Source organism: Sarcophilus harrisii, chromosome 2 (genome assembly GCF_902635505.1).
Source record: "Sarcophilus harrisii chromosome 2, mSarHar1.11, whole genome shotgun sequence".
Lineage (NCBI taxonomy): Eukaryota > Metazoa > Chordata > Mammalia > Dasyuromorphia > Dasyuridae > Sarcophilus > Sarcophilus harrisii.
The window spans coordinates 464,238,858-464,259,681 of NC_045427.1; the positions used below are offsets into that span (position 1 = coordinate 464,238,858).

General features: G+C 35.7%; 1 protein-coding gene and 1 long non-coding RNA gene across 3 annotated transcripts in view; one reads left to right on the forward strand and one right to left on the reverse strand.

Moving 5' to 3' along the window:
* Positions 1–20,824, forward strand: part of LONP2 (lon peptidase 2, peroxisomal) — a 115,616-nt gene that overhangs the window by 94,312 nt on the left and 480 nt on the right. For both annotated transcript variants that reach the window (XM_031954439.1, XM_031954441.1), the window contains exons 12-14: positions 8,543–8,685; positions 14,435–14,642; positions 15,177–15,367. In XM_031954439.1, coding sequence (XP_031810299.1) covers positions 8,543–8,685; positions 14,435–14,642; positions 15,177–15,367 — 542 coding nt within the window. The remainder of the gene's footprint in view (positions 1–8,542; positions 8,686–14,434; positions 14,643–15,176; positions 15,368–20,824) is intronic.
* Positions 6,235–20,818, reverse strand: LOC116421757. The gene is made up of 2 exons (XR_004232270.1): positions 19,962–20,818; positions 6,235–6,813 (listed from the first exon to the last, which is right to left on the reverse strand). It is a non-coding gene; the product is annotated as an uncharacterized LOC116421757 (long non-coding RNA).

Consider the following 20,824-nt stretch of genomic DNA (forward strand, 5'->3'; position numbering starts at 1 on the left):
ACTTGCAGCCCATTAAGTACATTGTATGAAACCTAAATACCATTTCATTTACAACTTCATGTTGTACAGGTGGCAGTTTTTTTTCTATAATTTATTTTTAATTAAATGATGATACTTCTTTCTCCAAATTGTTCCTTAGCATGTAATCCAGCAATCTGTCAGGTGAATAAAGGTCAAAAAGTTTTAGTCAGCCCTCAGTTATTGACCATGATGGGAGCCAAAGCAGAAAAATTCTCCCATCTCCTTGACCACCCAATACCAGTGACAGCTCCTTCACAGCCAGTTTTAGATTATAAACAAAATTAACCTTTCCTCTTCCTCCTATGCAGTTCAAAGGAATGACAACAAAACAAAAGAACTTGGAGTTAGGAAATGCCAGGTTCAGTTCTTTCCCTTAGTACTCACTAGATGTGCAAAGATAAGCAAGTCCTTTAATTTATCCTCAGTTTCCTCAATTGTAAAATAGATTATCACTTGTTTTAACCCACCTGAAGAGTTGCTGTAAGTGACTTGCCCAGGGTCACACAGGTAGGAAGTATTAAGTGTCTGAGGCCAAATTTGAACTCAGGTCCTCCTGACTTCAGGGCCGGTGCTCTATCCACCACGCCATCTACCTGCCCCAGTTGCTGTAAATTTTAAGTGAGATAATATATCCTAAATAACTTGCAAACTTCAAAGCGTTATATAAAAGTTAGCTACTATTACTTACCTCCTTTGCTGGGTGCTCCCTTCTTTGCCCACTATGGATGTTTTCCAAAGAGATAGCACATTTTACCCATTAATTGTATTGTCATACAGTTTTCAGAGTTCTTTCAGACTCACAGATGATTTTATCCTGACAACAGCACTGTGTGATAGAAGAAAGGCAAGAAGGAAGGAGGGAGGGAAGAAGGGAAGGAAGGAAAAAGGAAGGGAGGAAGGAAAGAAAAAGTATCTTCATGTTCCAAGTAAGAACACTTATACTCATGTTTTCAAAGGTCTTGCTGTTAAAGATAAGACTAGGACTTAGGAAACCTACCATAAGATGGAAAAAGTGTATGTTGTGGTCCCTGACTTCCTGTGTAGAGAGAGCTTATAGTCTAGTTAACTGGGCACCTAAGCATAACAATTTGAAGATAAAGCAAAGAATTAGGTGCCAGATTCTACATGACAGACATGAAATGCTGTGAAAAGGGCAAGAAAATTCTGTGCTCAGCACAGTGTCTATCACATAGTAAATACTTAATAAATGCTTCTTGATTGAAATGCTTGTTGAAGAAAGGAAAAGATTATATAGAATGATTAGGATTTCAACTAGGTCTGGAAGGATGGTTGAGTTTAAAGATGGAGTAAGATAGTACAAGTTGTGCCATTTCTTTGGGATATTTGTAGGACCACACAGCATGTCTATATTATTTATAATAGTAGCTAATATTTATATAGAGATTTAAATGTTGCAGACTACTTAGAAATCAAGAAGGAAAAATATATGACATTTTCTGAATCTTAAAGTACTATAAATGTTAGCTATTACTCAAGATGCATAGAGGAGACTCGGTAGAGCAAAGACCTTAAACTTTAATGGCCATATGTTAAATTGTATATTTTCCATCATGATTCCATCTTAGTGTTGATGAGGGAAAGAAAAAAAAAACATAGGAGGTGAGAAACCAAGGAAATAACCCCAACCTAAAAGATGCAGGATAATAATTCATGATTCTATAGCTTAATAACATCTCAGGGTATCTCCAAATGTCTCAAATTCCAATCCCAAATAAATTTAAATAAATAAATAATATACCTCTTAGTAAAGTGAATCATCTTTTTTCATGCACTTCCATCCCAAACTCAATCTTACTCCCCTAATGGCTTCAGGACCTGTCAGTCAGCTACTTATCCCAGGGCCTCTAGAAGCCCTTCCAGGTCAGACATGGGGGTTGAAAATCATCCTAAAGGCAGCAGTCTTGCTGTACAGGCCCCCTTCACACCTGCAACTTTCCTAGTTCAAGACATCTGGCAGGTATCAGAAGAACTCCCCAACTAAACTCCCCAACTCATCTCAGAAGGCCCCTTCAGGGCCTCCTCTTCCCCCTCACAGTGGTTCAGAAGAACTAGTCTATGCAATCCAAGACCCATGTTTGGACCTCCAGATGAGGGTAGCAGATATCTTCAGGACTGCAGGATGGAAGGCTTGTTGAATTGAATTGAATAGGGACTCAGCTAAAGGTGTTGTTGATAGATAAAAGACACCTTGGATAAACTGGAGCAGAATACTAGACAGGGCAAGATTGGCCCCCAGGTGTCCCCTCCCACTGTCCATTGATTCCTGGAAGACAGGTACCTGCTGGCTGTAGAAAGCTCCCTTCCAGCCTCTTATCTGGAAAGGAGAGGTCCTGAGTAGGCAGGTCAGAGGCCATGACTTCCTTGGCAACACTGTAACCAGAGGAAACTTTCAAAACTGAATCTGTTTGAAAATATCCACTTCCTTCACCCCAGAGAAAGCTGGCCCCTGACAGGGCAAGGAAGAAATGCTTTAAGTGCCAAATAGACTTATTTAGAAAGTACAGCCCTCATTGCTTGCATTGGGTAACTGACTTTGGCAAAGTGAAGGATGGCAGTAGAAGAAAGAGGCAACACCAAACTCAGTGTGGGAAATCCAAGAAAGGTCCCTAACTCTGGCAAAGCCCCCTCTTCATTGTTCTCTTCTGAAAGAGTCCTGACTTATGCACGTCCCAATATTACTTCCTTTTTTCAAGACCTAGCCTTGATGGTACTTCTAGAAGCTTCTCTGACTGAATCTGTTGAAAAATTCCTCAATTCTTCATCTTTCTGTTACTTAGGAAGATGGTCCCTGACATCCATTGCATATCATAGCAAAAGGGGAATCTTTGCAGCTGCTTATTGAATTGTAAATGGCCACCAAATTTCCCCTCTGACTGGCTTTGTGATTATATAACAATGGAATGAATTTTTTTTTTATTTTAAACTTAAATATAAAATAATGAGAAAAGAAAAGAAAAACATTGCCATATGTACTGCAGAGCATAAGGGAGGATTCAAAATATAAAGTAATAAAATTTTCCATTTCAAGAAAATCTAAATAATAAATAGTACACATTGTTTTCAGAGTTGTCCATCAGTTCCTTACTTTCTTGTAGGTTTTTTTGTTCTCCACTATGTACTTTTTACTTTTTTTTTCCCCTTCCCCCTAAGAAGATTGTAATTAAGTATGGATATATTTAGAGATATATAGATATAGAGAGACAGACATATACAGATATATACATTTATAGTTATATACACATAATATACATAGAAGCTATAATCATACACACATGTATATAGACATATTCATATGCATCTATGTAAGATTGTACTATGCTTGATCTCTATTTTTCTGAATGTGGATAATATCTTCCTTCATAAGTCTGTCTTTCCATATTTTTCTCAATCTACTAGTTCATTATATCCTACACTACAGCAGTATTCCAGCTTTTTTACTATTTAGTTATTTTAAATAGTTTAAAAAACTATTAATATGATAAATATGTAGTGTAGAGTCCCTATTTTTCTGTTTTGATTAAATGTTTTAGCTTTAACTTTGTCGGAAATCAGGATTACTATCCTTGTTTTTAACATAATGAATTCTAATTTTTATTTATGTTTGTGTGTATTTTTCATTTTTATAACATTTCCTAAAAGTAGCATATTGTTCAGTTAACATTTTTAATTTATCTGTTACCATTTTATAGGTGAGTTCATCCAATTCACATTCTAAGCTATAATTACTTGTTTAGTTTTCTCCTTCCTATTTTCCTCACTATCTCTTACATAGATTTTTAATCTGTTTATCAGCTTATTATGGGTTAAGTCATCCCATTCACATTCTAAGCTATAATGGCTTGTATATTTTCCTCCTTCCTATTTTTCCTCATCTTTCTCACTTTATTCCTATCCCTTCTCATTCTTCTACTTTGTTATCTTGCCTTCCTATTCCTTAACCCATCTACCCCACTACCCCACCAAGAATGTCTCCCTTCTCTCCCCTCCCTTTCTCTTGCCCCCTTATTTCTTTTTAATATACATTTTCATATATATATATACACACACATACATACACACATACATATATATATATATATATATATATATATATATATATATATATATATATACGTTACTCCCTCTTTAACCCATTCCTAATTAAAGTAAGGCTTCAACAATACTTGCTCACTCCCTAACTTCTTTTGTAGCAATTTTTCCTTTTTTTACCTCAATCGTATGAGATAATTGTTCCTTTTTATATCTCTCTACAGGTTTTTTTTTTAATCACCCCATCATATTCAACTCAACCCAAGCTTTTCTTTCAAATTACCCAAATGAAAATGACAGTCATAAAAGGACTGAAAATATTTTCATATGTAAGAAGTAAATTATTTTACTTTATTGTCCCTTATAATTGATCCTCAATATGTATGCTTCTCTTGGATGTTGTTACGTATCAAATTTTCTCTTAAGTTCTGTTTTTGTCACAAAAACTTGAAAAAACTGAGTCAGTTCATTTAATGTCTTTTTTTTTTTTCCATTCAGGATTCATACTTAACTTGAGCCTACCCTTGGTCATAGCTCAGCTCTTTTGTTTTATGAAATTTGATATGGTTTTTCAATGTAGTAGCTGCTAGGTCTTGTATAATTCTTTCAGTATATCTTATCACCTTGGCTATAGGAGCACCCCTTAACATTACTGTCACCACTCACCTTTTCTTGTTTAATTTGCTTCCTCTGGGCTCTTATTTGATCTTTAATAGATATTCAGTATTGGCCTCATACAGTTTTCTTTTGTGATGCCATCAACAAAAGTGTGTGTGTGTAAATTTATGATTTTTATAATTTTATTTATCATTTAAATGTATTGGCTGATAAATTTATTAGCTCAGCAGAAAGCATTCTTAGTCTGAAATAACAAGTTTTATCCTGGTTCTCCTTTAACTTCTATGGCCTTAGAAAGTCCCTCTTAGAGACCATAAAAAAAGGGAGAAAGACCCACATGTGCAAAAATGTTTGTAGTAGCCCTTTTTGTAGTGGCAAGGAACTGGAAACTGAGTGGATGCCCATGAATTGGGAGATGGCTGAATAAGTTATGGCATATAAATAAATGTTCTATAAGAAAAGATGATCAGGCTGATTTCAGAAAAGCCTGGAAAGACATGAACTGATATTGAATGAAGTGAGTAGAACCAGCAGAGCACAGTAACAAGATTATATGATGATGAACATAATAGATTTGGCTGTTTTCCACAATGAAGTAATTCAAGGCAATTAAAATAATCTTGTGATGGAAATAGCCATCTGCATCCAAAAAGAGAATATGGAGACTGAATGTGGATCAAACCATAGTATTTTCATCTTTTTTGGTGTTTGCTTTTTTTTTCTTGTGTTTTTTCCCCTTTTTGATCTGATTTTTCTTGTGTAGCATGATAAATGTAAAAATATGTTCAGAAGAATTGGACATGTTTAACCTATACTTTTACTTGCTGTCTAGGGGAGAGAGGGAGAAAAAATTCGAACACAGGGTTTTGCAAGGGTTAATGTTGAAAATTATCTTTGCATGTATTTTGAAAAATAAAAAACTATTATTATAAAAAAATTAAAAGATTTCTTATGCATCTAAAAAAAGATTTTGGTTCTGTATTTCAAGTTGGTTGGCTTTCATAATGTTCTTGGTTTTCTTGGACTGTTTTTTTTTTCTAATTTTTTTTTTTATCCCTCTTATTTGATTTTTAAAGTCCTTTTTAAGCTCTTCGAAGAAATCTTTTGGAGCCTGGAACTAGTTGACATTTTTATTAGAAAAAGGAATGGGTCTTTTTAGGTCTGTTATTTTCTTCTGGATTTGAACCCTGATCTCTATCCCCTTAGTAGCTTTCTTTGATCAGATTCTTTCTTCTTTACTTACTCATTTTTATTTACTTTTTTTGTTTCATTTTATTTTTAGCAGTTATTAGTTTGATCAATTCTAGAACTGAGGTGTGGGAAATGATGTTTCAAAGCCTCCTTCTTACTATTCTTTTCTGAGTTATGTTCTGGAACTCAGCTTGAACTCTCTGTGCCATGGCTCGCACCCTGGAGCACATTGTCTCCGCTGTGATCCCTCCCGTGGCTGCAAACTGTAGCTGTCCTCTCTGCCCCTCTGCTACTGCAGTCACCAGGTATGTCGTATCTCCTACTCCTCCATAGTGGCAGCCCATCCCAGACGCAACTGGCCAACTTAGCTGTGCTGGTATTCCTTGACTTTGGAAGCTTCTTCAATATTCTTATATTCTACACTGTCTTGTGAGATGGGAGTTACTAAGTTACTAAGTTGCCTCTAGGGCTTGTTGTTTATTGGTTCTGCACAGTTGGCCTAAAGGTTTTTGTACTTCATTCTGGGCAGAATTTCTGCCCCTTTCCTAGAGTCTTCTTAGGTTGTCTAAAGAGAATCACTGCTTTAGTCTGATTTATTTCTGCTGCTCTATATTCCTTCTGAGGCTATATTCTGTGGTTGGTTTTAAGGTTTTTTTGGTGGAGGAAATTTGGAGAACTGAGAATTTTCTGACTTACTCCACCATCTTCCCATAATCCTCTCCAAAATAATTATTTCTAAAAGGTAATAGAACTAACATTGTTTTAGAAATTTCGGAATGTTTTCTGACAGTTATTGCTTTCTGATGTTCTGGGTCCATACATTGAGAATATATCTAAATTTGTAATATTGAAAAAAAAAAAAAAAACACCAAAACATTGTTTACTGGAAGGGGAAGAGATAAGGTAAATTCAGCAGATGTTCTATTCCAAGTCCTGGAAAAGAAAAAAAAAAAAAAAAAAAAGATTAAGATGGGGTCTCTGCTCTCAATAACCTCTCAAAAACCTATAGTCTAGTAAGAAGTGGGGGAGGGGAAGAGAAAAGAGAAAGTCGTAAGATCAAAAGGGAATAGAAAGGGCACAATTCCAAGAGTCAGAAACTCACAACCTCATAGCATAATTAGAATAGTTTAGAAAACTTCAAGAAATACAATAAATGATGAACATTTTCTGCCCTGCCCCTTCCCTCTCTTCCCTCCCAACAGCTAGATTTCTTGGCCAGAAATGAATAATTAATTAACCCCCTCCCTCTCTCCTTCCTTCTATCCTTTCTTCCTTCTGTGTTAGGTGGTGCACTAGGATCCAGCTGCATACACAGTTGTAACATTGGGATGATTAGCACCTGCCTGCCTCACCATGTTGTACAGATCAAAGAACAACATTTGTAAAGACCCTAGCAAACAGCTGGCCCACAGTGGGCACTTCATGATGCTGGGTCCCTTCCCCTCCCCCTCTTTTCTGTTTCAGATAGGACTTCTCAGAAAGGCAACATTATGTGTAGTAGGGAGAGCTCATGATTTATACTTGGAAGAACCCGGGGCTTGCATTGTTATTGTTTCAGTTCTGCCCAACTTTTTAAGCCTGGAGTGCTCTGCCAGTGCCTTCTCCAGCTCTTTTGACAGATGAGGAAACTGAGGCAGACAGGGTTTGGGGACTTGCCTAGGTCACCCGGCTGTGTCTGAGGCCAGACCTGAACTCTGCCAGACAAGTCTTCCTGACACCCAGCCTGACACCTCCCACTGCACCACCAAGTTGCTGAATGTCTCTGAGCTTTAAGTTTCATCATTTGTAAATTGAGCTAATTCCTGGGTCACACTGAAATTTGATGTAAAAATCAAGTACATTACTCTGTGTAAAAAAGCTGTAAACCTCACAGTACTAGATCTTTTTGTCATCAACCGTAGCCCATCCATCCATCATATGATGTCCCTCTTAGAAGTCTGAACCTCAGTGAGTCTATACTTTTCCCCAGCAATCAGCCAATTCAGGGTTTTTTCAGATCAGGAGACAGGAAGTTGTTGTCTCCTTATTGTAAAGATTCTTACTAGAATTCCTTCTTGGCTTTCATCACTGCTCACCTGTGCACTTCCATAAGAGGCACAGGATGTGATATGGTAACTGCCCTTTCCAAATTCAGATTATCTATCTACAAAGTTAAGACTTCATCAAACCCGATCTAGTCAATTTAATCAAGAGTGTAAAAGAGTTCAAACAGCCTTAGGTCATGGCTTTTACTAAATCATCAAAAATGGTGCATTTAAATTCATCACCTATTATATCCATCCCTGTCTGCTTGAAAGTTGGTTCATATATACAGTCATCCAGAGTTTTTATTTGGATTTCTCTGCCTCAGTACATCAGAAAGATGAAGTATTTGACTTTAGAATAATTGATATGCTTCTGATTTGTCTTTTTAGATAGATGCTAAATGCTGCAGATTGCAGAATACTTATATAGTAATACATTTATTTAATACTTTTGAGGATCACAAAGACTTTCTTTTGAACATCTCATGAGGTAGATGGGTTTACCTTGAGTTATACAGCTATCAAATATACAGGCTAGAAGAAAATTTTTGATCTTCTGATACCCAGTCTAGAATTGCTTAAACTATGTCATATTCAATTGTCTGAAACTCTTATGATTGTTAAATTTATTCTATCAGGATGCAGAGAACATCTCTTGGAAGATGCAAAACCTGAATCCATCAGTGACACAGCCGACTTGGCCCTGCCACCTGAAATGCCTATCTTAATTGATTTCCATGCACTGAAAGATATCCTGGGGCCACCGATGTATGAAATGGAGGTGACTTTTCTTGTTTATTTATTCTAAAATGGTTTAATCCAGCCATTACTTAATTGTTTTGAAATTTGGGTGTGAATTCAAAGTAGTGGTCATTTCTCTTGTTTCTTGTTAAGCTCTATTTTCCATGTGGCACAAAAGCCGTATCAAAGTCTAGTTTTACTATAATCTAGTCTGCACTGCCTTTTTTTTTCCCCCCACCATCCTATCCCAAAATTTTTTTCTAGTATAACAGATCTCATTTTTTGCCCCTCTTTATTCTTGGTGTATATTTGCTTTAAATATAGGATTTTTTACAACTGGGGGGAAAGCTAGTACCCAATAATTATTTGAAAATGAGCCCCAAAGATTCTTGTCTATTGAATCCTAGATCCCATGTTTCAGCATATTGTTTTCCTATTGTTATTTCCTTTTGGCTCAAATTAGTATATGTGTCTCCACCCATTTTCTTTCCTTCCTACATCACATAAACTTCTTAGCCCCAGAGCTTCCGAGAGACTGTCAAACCTGGAAAGGTGATGAGAACTTGAGGAAGTTGCTTCAAATAGGTGTGTGCCTGTGAATGAAGTAGTCTTCCTTAATACAGTTTATCCTGTTTTTGTAATTAGCTAAGCCACTGGGAAAACTTTTCAGGGGAAAGTGTTAATATGTTTTGGTACATCTTTATTCAGAAGTGCAATCAGTGCATCCACCTCATTCATGACATGAAGTTTCATTTCATCATAGGGTGAGTGCTAAAAAGTAATCCCCCTTTTTGGACATTTGGATTGACTACCAATGGAAATTGTTTGACTAAAGTCCCACCTTATCTCATGTTCCCTTTTATAGAAATAGATTTGTATTTGTATAGATTTTTCAGTACATAAAGTTTGTCTTGAGCACAGGTGTGATAGAAAGCAAAATCTGTCAGAATTTCTTAGGGCTGCTTATAGGACTTTGAGTGCCTTTGAAGTAGTGTTTCTCCACTGTTTTTAAGATCTTAGGATAACATATCAAGTTGAACATGTAAGCAAAGATAAAACCTTGGGATTCTGGACATTGAGCTTCTTAACTTTAGGAAATTCTGCTTTATTGCTCTGAAAGATTATAAAGCCCTAAAAATGGTGAAGATACTGACTTTAAGTGTCATTGGGACCACTTTTATCCATTTAATCAATTTAATTGTAACATTCCAGCAGTTCAGTAAGAATAATTCGATTAGGACAATGCAAGCATAATCCATACTGCTAATGTGGAAGAGTAGAAAGCCTATTGGATTTGGAATCAGAGGCCTTGAGTTTGAATCCCAGTCTTTGCCCCATCTTTTCCTGTGGTCTTTGCCATCAGTCACCTCACTGGTTTAGATGCAGGGATCAGACTAGATGACCTTGAAGATCACTTCCACCTCTGATCCATGATCCATGTATGATGAACATACACTTCAAACTTCCTCCAAACTTTTTTATGAATGTTATTTTTGGAGACATTGCTGGAACTCTTGGTGCTATGAGAAAGAGTAAATTAGAAACTTTATAAGCACAGTTTAATAGTTCTAAACATTAATCCCCCATAAAGAAATTTCATTTCATTTTATTTATGGAGTCTTTGCTCTCTGTGCAAATCAACACTTTTGTATTTATGTGAATCTGGAGGGTGCCTTGTTACTCTTTCCAAATTTTCTCTTTGAGCTCAATAGCTTAGGTCTCAAAGGAAAAAAAAAGGATCTGCCCCAAATATGCAGAGGAAGTAATGTTCTGGGGGTTCCTCCAAACTGTCTAGATAGTCTGGTCAATAATAATGGCCATTAACTAACTTTTCCATAACACCTTTGTGAGAAAAACACTAAAAAAATCTAAACTATGAGAGCTGAAATATTAAGTCCTGCTTCCCCAGTGCTTATATTTAGGGAAAAAAATGCCAAATGGATAAAATACCATTTTTAGTATTTTTTTTTAAAAGTGGTCAAGTGTGTACTAAACTCCTCCTATATGTGCAAGACATAGAGGGAATGTGACATAGAAGATAAAGGTCTGAGTGTGGAATCAGAAAGCCTTGAATACACATACTACCTTCTGGCATTTATTAGGGCAAATCACTTGCTATCTTAGATCTACTTTCTTCATCTGTAAAATGGAAATAATAACCAAGAGCTATATAAAATGTCAGTTATTGTTTCTACCCTATGCTGATGAAATCACAGATCTTTCTTGAATTCAAGGTACCATCAGTAGCTACCAGGAATATAAAAAGAATTTTTTAGAATCAACCAAGAGAATTTTGTAACAATTAGCTGCATGGATCCATTCTATCTAGCTGAGAGTACTCTTAAAGGTGACTGATACATTAGTGAGCTAGGTCAACTACATACCTTTTAGTCAAGTAGACTTTCCCAAAAGATAAAGGTCAAATGGGTTCTTGACATTTGTGGACCTGTGATGCCGATTATAACTTATACAATACTCTATATAGGTTACTTTACATACTAAGCCAGCTCCAAATAAGAACAGTTCTGACTTTGGAAAAGTCTTACTGTAGTCGGCAGTTATAAAAGAGGCCTAGAACAACAGGTAAATAATTATTTCTCGTTTTTGCCAAGTAAATTTCTTCAGTTTTCTATCTCAAAAAACCAATCATTGTAGCCAGAAGAATCAGGTTTTAGGGACACAGGATTTCAGGTCTTTCCAACGTCAGTATTACATTTTTGTTTGCATTTCTTGATTCCATTCAGATTTTAGAAATCATCCAACTTTATTATAATAATACATCAGCAAACTCTTAAATTGAACCACTCACACACACACACAACAAAGGATGGTACCCTTTTATCCAAAGTTTAAAATACCCCTAATATATAAACAAAGAGAGTTAACCCTAGTTAACCCAGATAATTGATGCAAAAAACAAACAAAAAACCTTGTAAATTTAAAATAAAAGTTTTCATCCTATTTTCTTTGCCTTATGGATTAAAAAAAGTACACTGGATCAGTTGACACAGCTTGGTCCTGGAACATCTTAAATTCCAAACTGATTTAGTTAGAAATCAGGCATTAGCTATTCCCTTACAACTTTGTGGGTTTCTATTTTAAGCAAAGTTTAAAGCATTTTCCTTTGTCTATAACCTTAATGTTCTGATTCATTATGGAGGAGACAATCAGTAGAATCCATTTCTTTTTGTAGGTGACTTATGGCAGCTTTTTTGTAGTTTAGAAGTTCCTGTAATTTTGGTACTAATCGACTAATGATAGATTATCCTAAAGAGAATTTCCCATTTGTAAAGAGTTGCATGAGAAGTCATCTTAAAGATGATGCTTTTATTTTAGAACTTGAGAAGGAATGTTGGGTTTGGTAATTTAAAGGAAGAATTATCTTTGTTAAGATTATAATGAAGTCTACAAAGCAAATGAAGAAATTACAGTCCCCATGCTCATTAGACTCTATATTATATAGCAAAAGAGGGGGAAAACAAAGGCTATTTTTAAGGATAATCCCTTGATTTCATAATCTTTTCTTAGAAAAGTCAAAGCATTAAGCAGTACAGGCAATGAAATTTTGAAAACTGAAGTGAATAATATGCATCTATGTCACCTAACTTTTAATACAGCCAGAGGAAGCTATTAAAGAAAGGACTATAAACCATATGAAATATCCCCCAAAATCACATAAGTGCTCTTATTCATTAGGTGTTTATTCTAGCCCTGGCTCTGATACCTGCTAAATATGTGATCAGAGGATGTCCTATAAAGAGCACTGCCTTGGAACTGTGTTGTATTTGTCTAATTTTGTGCAACTTGTTTAACTTCTTTAAAACCTAGTTTCTTCATCTGTAAAATCAAGAGATTGATTAAAATCATTTTAAGTTCCTTCTCACTCCAAATCCTGTGATCCTATGTAATAAAACCCTTATTTATAAAATGGAGCCATCTCAGAGGGTTGTTCTAAAAAGAGTGCATTATAAGCCTTAGAACATTAATATATCAAGGATTTTTTTTAATATAAAAATGAATAGTTTAAAAAAAAAAAAAAAACCTCCATCCTATACAATCTGCACTTGAATTCATCCAAGACAACACTGATAGTACGCAATTAATTTGAATGCATCTTTCATGATTATCATCTGTTAGACTGTGCAACATACACAACTCTCCCTTAAGAATCCCAATCCAACAAACATTTATAAGTGACAATGGGATAATAACAGATTGGCCTACCACCCATCCCTAAATCTGCTGCTTTTGTACATTATTGAAACAGATGTGCAAAAGAAAAAAAAAAAAAATCAAAAACCTGAGAAAGGACTAACCAAAAAGTGAATGAGCTAATGACTAATGTCCAAATGAAAACATATTTTTTATTGGTCAATATGAAAGATTCTTTACTAGCTTGGAAAATTACTTTGTATGCAGCTTACTAGAAATTAGACAAGTTTAGTTGTTTTTTTTGTCTTTTGGCTGAGACAATTGGGGTTAAGTGACTTGCCCAGGGTCACACAGCTAGGAAGTGTTAAATGTCTGAGGTCAAATTTGAACTCAGGCCCTCCTGACTTCAGGGCTGGTGCTCTATCCACTGCACCACCTAGCTGCCTCTAAATTTTTTAAATAAGTAGTTTTTGTCAGTTAACAGGAAATATTACAAAATAATGCATGCCAGCAAGAAATAGGGAAGATAGCTCTTCCTGAACTGAGTCAGAAAAAAAAAAAAAAAAGTCCTACCTTTACCACATAGACTGTGTGACCCAAATAACATAAGTTCTCAGTACCCATGGCCTTGTCTCTGATGCTCTAACTGCAGAAATGGTGCTGATCTGCACTAGTTATTAGGGTAAGTTTGTTATTAGATATAAATTATTGTGGTTAAAATGATTGTAGTAGAGAACTGCCAAATAGGAGCAAAAAAAAAGCAAGAGTTGTTACTTGTCTTTTTTGACATCTTCAGTGAAGAAAGCAGATGATCAAGTAAATACTATATTGTTAGGTTCTTCTCTAAAAGATCACAATATCCTGAGTATCCAAGTCAAAGTACTTCCTGTAGGAAAAAAAGTAAGACTTTTCAAGTTTTAAAAGATGGGGAATCATAGACATTCCATTTCAAATGAAGAAATCTATGATGCTATTATCTAGCTTTCCTCTGCTATCATTTCTGAAAATGTGAAAATTGAACTTTAAAGAGGATGTGCTATACCTTCTTGTGGGTAGGCCTCAAATCAGACACTAAAGAAATTCTAGATTATATGACAGAGAAGAAAAGATTTGCTTTGCATTAGCTCACACTGCATTGAGCTTAGGATCTATAATATCCAAGACGAACGCTTCTCTTAAATACTCTTGTTATATAATAGGATTTGTTCCTCTTCTTGAAACCAGTGTAATGAAATAAAACTGGCTTTGGAGTAACAGTAGGGGAATATGCAAGATAATATCGACACTTGAGTAGCTAGAACAGTAGGTTTATTCCTTGATAAGCAGGGCAGGTGTTAATACCTCTGGGCCCACGCAGTCCTTAAAGCCAAAATTATTCATATTTAGTTTCTTAAAGCTTAAGGTAATGTATGCCAAATGACAACAAGGAAGTTAAGTTACTATTGGTAGAAAGCCAAAAGCTAAGTAGTTTGAGTTGTGCTTATAGACTTTTAAATGTTAATAGTTAAAATTCTTTGGGGGGGGAAGGGGGAGAGGGAAGCACAAAGCTTTACTGAAATGGTGTTGATAAAAAAGAAATGTTGAAGAATTGTTAATGGTGTTAAGTACAACCCTGGTAATTTTTTTTTTTTTTTAAGGTATCTGAACGTTTGAGTCAGCCAGGAGTGGCAATAGGCTTAGTCTGGAGTCCTTTAGGTGGAGAGATTATGTTTGTGGAAGCAAGTCGAATGGATGGTGAAGGTCAGTTAACATTGACTGGACAGCTGGGAGATGTCATGAAGGAGTCTGCACATCTTGCAATCAGTTGGCTACGCAGCAATGCAAAGAAGTATCACCTGACAAATGGTATGTGACCCTTAAACAGAAGTGGCATATAATTTAATTTTGGATCTATAATATGAGCCATCCAGATGAGATGTTTTCTTAGATTACTTTGTTATTTTATTGTATGACATTAAATAAGTCCCTTATAACTGAACTATCTTCTCAAATCATTTATATACTATTTTTTTCCTATAATGATAGTGATTAGTAAGAAATACTTTTGAAAAATACAAACACACTTATGAGTTGATTAACCTATTTTTAGTATAGAAACATGAGAACAAAAAGAATACAAAGTTTAAATTCTCATCCCCCATCTTTTAGATTTTTTTATGTGGATTACAAGAGCTAGAAAATTCAGAAGACAATGTTATTTGTAAAAATAACTATCAACTCTGGCTCATTTGAAGTTTCAAAGGGCTTTTGGACTCAATATAGCAACATATTAAAATGATTTTAAAAGACTAATGGGAAGGGAAAGTCCCAAGTACAAAGACCAAGAAAAATACAGGTTTTGATTTTCTACTTAATTTTTTTTTTCTTCTTTAATAATAGCTTCTGGAAGTTTTGATCTGCTTGACAACACAGACATCCATCTGCACTTCCCAGCTGGAGCTGTCACAAAAGATGGACCATCTGCTGGAGTTACTATAGTAACCTGCCTTGCCTCACTTTTTAGTGGGCGGTTGGTGCGTTCAGATGTAGCCATGACTGGAGAAATTACACTGAGAGGTCTTGTTCTTCCAGTAAGTAGCAAGAGGAAATCTATTTGCATTGATTCAAATTAAGAGTTTTTCTCAATTTCTCCATGTTTGAGTGGCCAAAATTCCCTCAATTTCCCCTAATCTTAGGTGTAACAGGTTTGTCATCTTTACCCTCACTCCCAGGTCATAAGAATTTTGACATAATTAGTTCAACAGACATGATGTGTGAAGCACTGGGTATCTTCCTCCCTAACCCCACCCCACCCCCAAAAAAAAAAAAAAAAAAAACAGGACAAAAGATAGTCTCATCCTTCAAGAAGCTTATTTTCTACAAGGGAGAAACTACTATACAAAATAGGGAATAGGGAATACAAAAGGCATAAAGGAAAAAATGAAGTTATTTGAAGGAGTTAGGGCACCAATGGGGAAAGAAGAGTGGTTCTTGGAATGTTGTATATGGGAACAGTAAATAGGCTAGTTTGACTAGACCAAAGTTGGAGAGGGGAGAAAATGTAAAATCAACTGGAGAGATAGATTGGAGTCAAATTATGAAGTACTTTAAAAGCCAAATAGAGTCTCTTGTAAAGGCATGTGCAAACCACTGGAGTTTTCTTAAGCAGGAGAATTAACAGAGTTAGGTCTGTGTTTTAGGAATATCAATTTGGTAACTTTTTAGAATATGGAAAGGGAAAGATTAGAATCAGGAAAACCAATCAGAACGCTATTTCAATAATCCACATGAAAGGTAATAAGGCCATGAGCTAAGCAAGTGGTTATGTGAGTAGGAAAGAAGAATGATACGAGATGTTGTAGAAATTGATTCTCCTATTTGTCAGGTTTGATTGATTCTGAGTGAATGAAGTGGTACCCTTGACAAAAATAAGGAATTTGAGGAGGGGAGGAGGAAATTGTACCATTTGTGTTTACGTTCAATATGAAAGGCTTATTATAGAAGACATCCTGCTTATGAATTATATACAGATGGTAATACAGGACTCATGAAACTGTTAGATGAATATGTAGATCTTTATAAGAATAAATCATTTGGATAGACATGGTATTTGAAAAAAGAGCAGGACCTAGGATACCTGTGGATACTCATGGTTAAAAATTTGGACCTGAAGAAGACTTAGAAATGGATGGAGAACCAGGAGAAAACAGTCAAAAGTCAAGGATAGTTTAAGGGTCATATACCATTTGTCAGGTGATACTTCTTTGCATTGCTGCATTTCCTCCATTTCGGAGGAAAAGGGGACGGTCACTGTCAAAAGGTACAACAGGGTCATTAAGGATGAGGAATAAAAAAGCTATAAAGTTTTGCATTAAGTGATAATTAGTATTAACCTTAGAACCAGGTAGATGAAGTCTAAGATGTGAAATAAGGGTAGACTGATTTTTCTGAATTTAGCAGAGAAGATAATTTGAATGGTCAAGTCAAAATTTTTACTCGTTAGGGGAGAGCTGAACATTTTTAGATGATAGGAAAGGGGAATAAGGAATAAGGGAGAAAGCTAATGGAAGAGAGAGGTCAAGAAGATGAGATATAGAAATGGGAGCTTACAGATGTTTTCTTAAGTAGAAGATTAAGAACCTTTGCTGAGGAGGAGAATAGGAAATTTGAGAAGATATGATTTGACACAACAGATATCAGGAGAATAGTAGTTAAGAATTAAAAGCAATGCTATTAAGAGCCTAGGGGAAATCAGATCACAGAATAGAAGTGATTGCTTCTAACAAACATTGTTCAGCAGCTTAAATAGGAATGAAAAAATTAAGGATCAGAGGTTGGTAGAGGGAAGAGCAGTGATAAAAGGGAGCTGGAGCTTTGTCAGTTGGTATAGTAGACAATTGAACTAGTTAACAAACAATAAGGTCAAGATTGTGGAGGAAGAAAATCTTATTATTTAAGCTTTTTTGATAGTTTTGTAGGAAAATGAGCAATAGCTTAGATGAGTATTGCAATAATTCTAAATCACAAGGTAAAGAATATATAGGAAGATCTAGGTGGCTCAGTGGATCGAGCACAGGGAAGACTCGAGTTCAAATCCAGCCTCAGACACTGGCTGTGCAACCCTGGCAAGTCACTTAACCCTGATTGCCTCTGCTCCTCATCTGAAAAATTATGTTGAGAAGGAAATGGCAAAACACACCAGTGTCTCTACCAGGAAAGCCCTACAACACAGTCACAAAGTGTCAGGTGTGACTGAAACAACAAAAGATAAAAGAGTAGGTTTAGAAATATAAGCTACGTTGTTACAGTCAGAGGAATATTAATTTTTAATCTTGAAAGTAGAATGCAGACTTAGAGTGCCAACTATGGAGTCAGAGATATGGATTCAAATTTTTGCTTCTATTTACTCTTTCATGTCCTTGGACACATTGTTTAGCCTCCTTTTCCTTGGTTTCCTGATATATAAAATGGGGGCATTGAACCAGGTGGTCTCTGAGCCTCTACTGAAGGATATCCTTGTGTAGCAGAGTTTCGGTACTACGGGTTATGGGAGTTGGACATTGATGAACTGACAAGGTTTGAGAAGACATAAACCTGCATTCATCCTTTTGTTCTCAAAGAGGATCAATGACGTTACTAGAGTAATGCCTTGACTTGCATGTGAACTGGATTTAAGTCAGGTAGAGCCAAGCAAAGTCATCAGCCTCGCTCTCTCCTCCACTCATCGGAGTCTGATGGCAAAACAAAAGCCAAAATGACTTGATGTAGTAGATGGTCTCAGCCTAAGTTAAATTCTTTCCCAGGTCTTAGTTTGTCTGAAGTAATGGATGGAATCTCCACAGAGTAAATACTGCTGAATGATTTTGATAAGAGTATGAGGCAAAGCACATTCTTTTTTTTTCCTTCCTGGCCTAGCATGTGATAATAGTAGGAAAGAAAATATACACAGTATTTAAAAAGATAGTACAGATATATGCAGTAATTACTTAAAGGAAAAGGTCTAAGATGAAGGAAAATTTGATAATGATAAAATAAAGTCAAAATTAAAGGAAGAGGAAAGTTGGATAAGATCCTGGAAAGAGAGAGAACTCTAAGAGATATGGGGATGAGAAAGCAGGAATATAGAAGTGGTAGAAAAGGTCATTTGGCCACCTACTGATTATGTCTCCAGGATTAGGAAAGAAACATTTAGGAATGACAATAAATAAAAGTTTTTCTCCAAACAAACAAAACCTTTTAGGCTATTGTAAGACTCTACAAGAACAAATCAACATTAATCCCCAAATTACTACTACTCATAAAGGTGTCTTGTAAATTTTGCCTTGTATTTTATTTTTTCCAAATAGGTAGGTTTCATATTTATTGGATTGCTTGCTGTCTAGTGGAGAGGGTTGGGGGGAAAGGGAAAAAAAAATTGGAACACCACAAGGTTTTCGCAAGGGTCAATGTTGAAAAATTTATACGTGCATGTTTTGAAAAAGTTTTAATTAAAAAAAAAAATCAAGGGGAAAAAAGTTTAAACATTGATTTTTCTAAGACTGTGCTGTTCCACATTTTTCTCTCTCCTTTCCTCCCTTACCTTCCCCCTCCCCAAGACAACATGCAATCTGATATAGGTTAAAATTTGTGTGTTATGATTGATTTACAGCACACCAGATGAGATTGGGTATAAAGTGATTGGCACCAAATATTGAAGTTCAATCATGTGATGAATTCACAATGGCCTATTTATGATTTATGAGAAAGATAAATTAAGAGGTAAAATAGATATCAGAAGTGGTAAATATACACGGTAATAATGGAAAAGACAAGATCCTCAGTGTTAACCTACAGGAGAAAGGAAATATACTCCCTGAGGTGGAACTATACCATTGGCTAATAAGAAAACTAAGTCTATAAAGAAGTTTAGCAACCTAGAAAAATTAGTTTAGCTGTAAGGATGAGGGATAGGAAGACATACACTTTGAGGCAGAACACTTGCCAGGCTGACCCAAAAGGATCATGCAAAGATGGCAGGGGCTATAGGCAGATTTATAGGGAAAATTTAACCTCAGGGACTTGACATGATTGGATAAGGTCACCCACTCCCTCCACAGAGGATGTCTCTGTAATGTTAAGCTGATCCCCATCTGTGCCTTTCCCTGCTTGCCTCAGGCAGTAACCTTATCAGTACTTCAGGCTTTCTCTGCCTATCCGTTCTAGTGACCCAGGATCTCATTTGCAATCCTTTTAAAATCTCAAAGGTGCAAATCTTAAGAAGTGTTTAGGTGTTTTTTTTTTTAAACTCGTGTGACCCTGGGCAAGTCACTTAACTCCAGTTGCCTTGCCCTTCCCCCCAAAAAAGAAACATTCTCATAAATTTTCACATACATGGGTCCCTGGGACCCTAATTTACTTTACATCTCTGGGTCTCCTTGGTTTATTCTTCTGCTAAATGAAGTTAAATTAAAAATGATTTAAGGTCATTTCCACTTTAAAATCCCATGATCTTGAAACTTAAAAATAAATTCACATTCACAGAATTTCAGAGTTGACTAAATACTTATTAGTTCAACACTTGAAAGAATCCCTTCTTTCCGGCAACGGGCAATCAAGATGTTGTCCAGCTTACTTAGGGATAGCTTTTTCGAGGGGGGAGCTTTGCCTTTTACCCAGCCGCTAAATTTGCTTGATGTAATTACTTACCTGAATTGTTCTTAATGCTGTCCTCAATGGCAAATCAAAATAAATAAAACTTTTTACTGGTGTACCTTCAAATGTTTTAAAGAGATGTTTTCTATACCTCTACAGATTCTTTCCTCGTAAGAATATCAATCTTAATACATAAAACTATTTTTCAGTCATTTTTAAAATGAACTTACATAAGTTTTTGCAAGTTTTACTAAACATGAATTCTTGTACAATAATTCAGAATGCTAGTGCTGACCTTCACATTCCATATCATTGTTTGTAAGAACACTGAATTGTAGAATGTTTAAAGCCTACATTTGGATTCTGATGGGTCTGAGTGTTACAGTAGCAGCTGTTTCAGTTTTGGCCAGAAACCGTGAGGATCTTCCCCTGCAAGATTTTTTTTTACTATAAAAAAAAAAAAAATCATTCTCTGTCTCACAAAGACCTAGGAAATTAAGACTTTAGTTTAAAAGGCTAAGGTCTCTCACATTCATCTAAGACCATCTCTAGTAGTTTTGGTTTGTATCTTGCCACTGGACCCAGAAGACTTTGGAAGAGAGTGTGAGGCTGGTGACTTTGCAAAACCTATTTCACTTAAAACTCCTTTGCAAACTATGAATGACATCACTTTCCTGATGTCTTGGTCCTCTTCTAGAACAAAGAAGCAACATCTTAACACTTAGATGATTAATCAAAGTGGTTTCCCCAATTAACCCCATAACCATTATTTATGCAGAATACTATATATATATATATAACTGAATATTGCAAAATATTCTGAAATATATCCGAAAATTCCAGAGAGTGGGGTATATTGATAAGGAAAGTTTACCTTATTGCCTCAGCAACTATCTTTTCTCCATTTATTTTTGTTA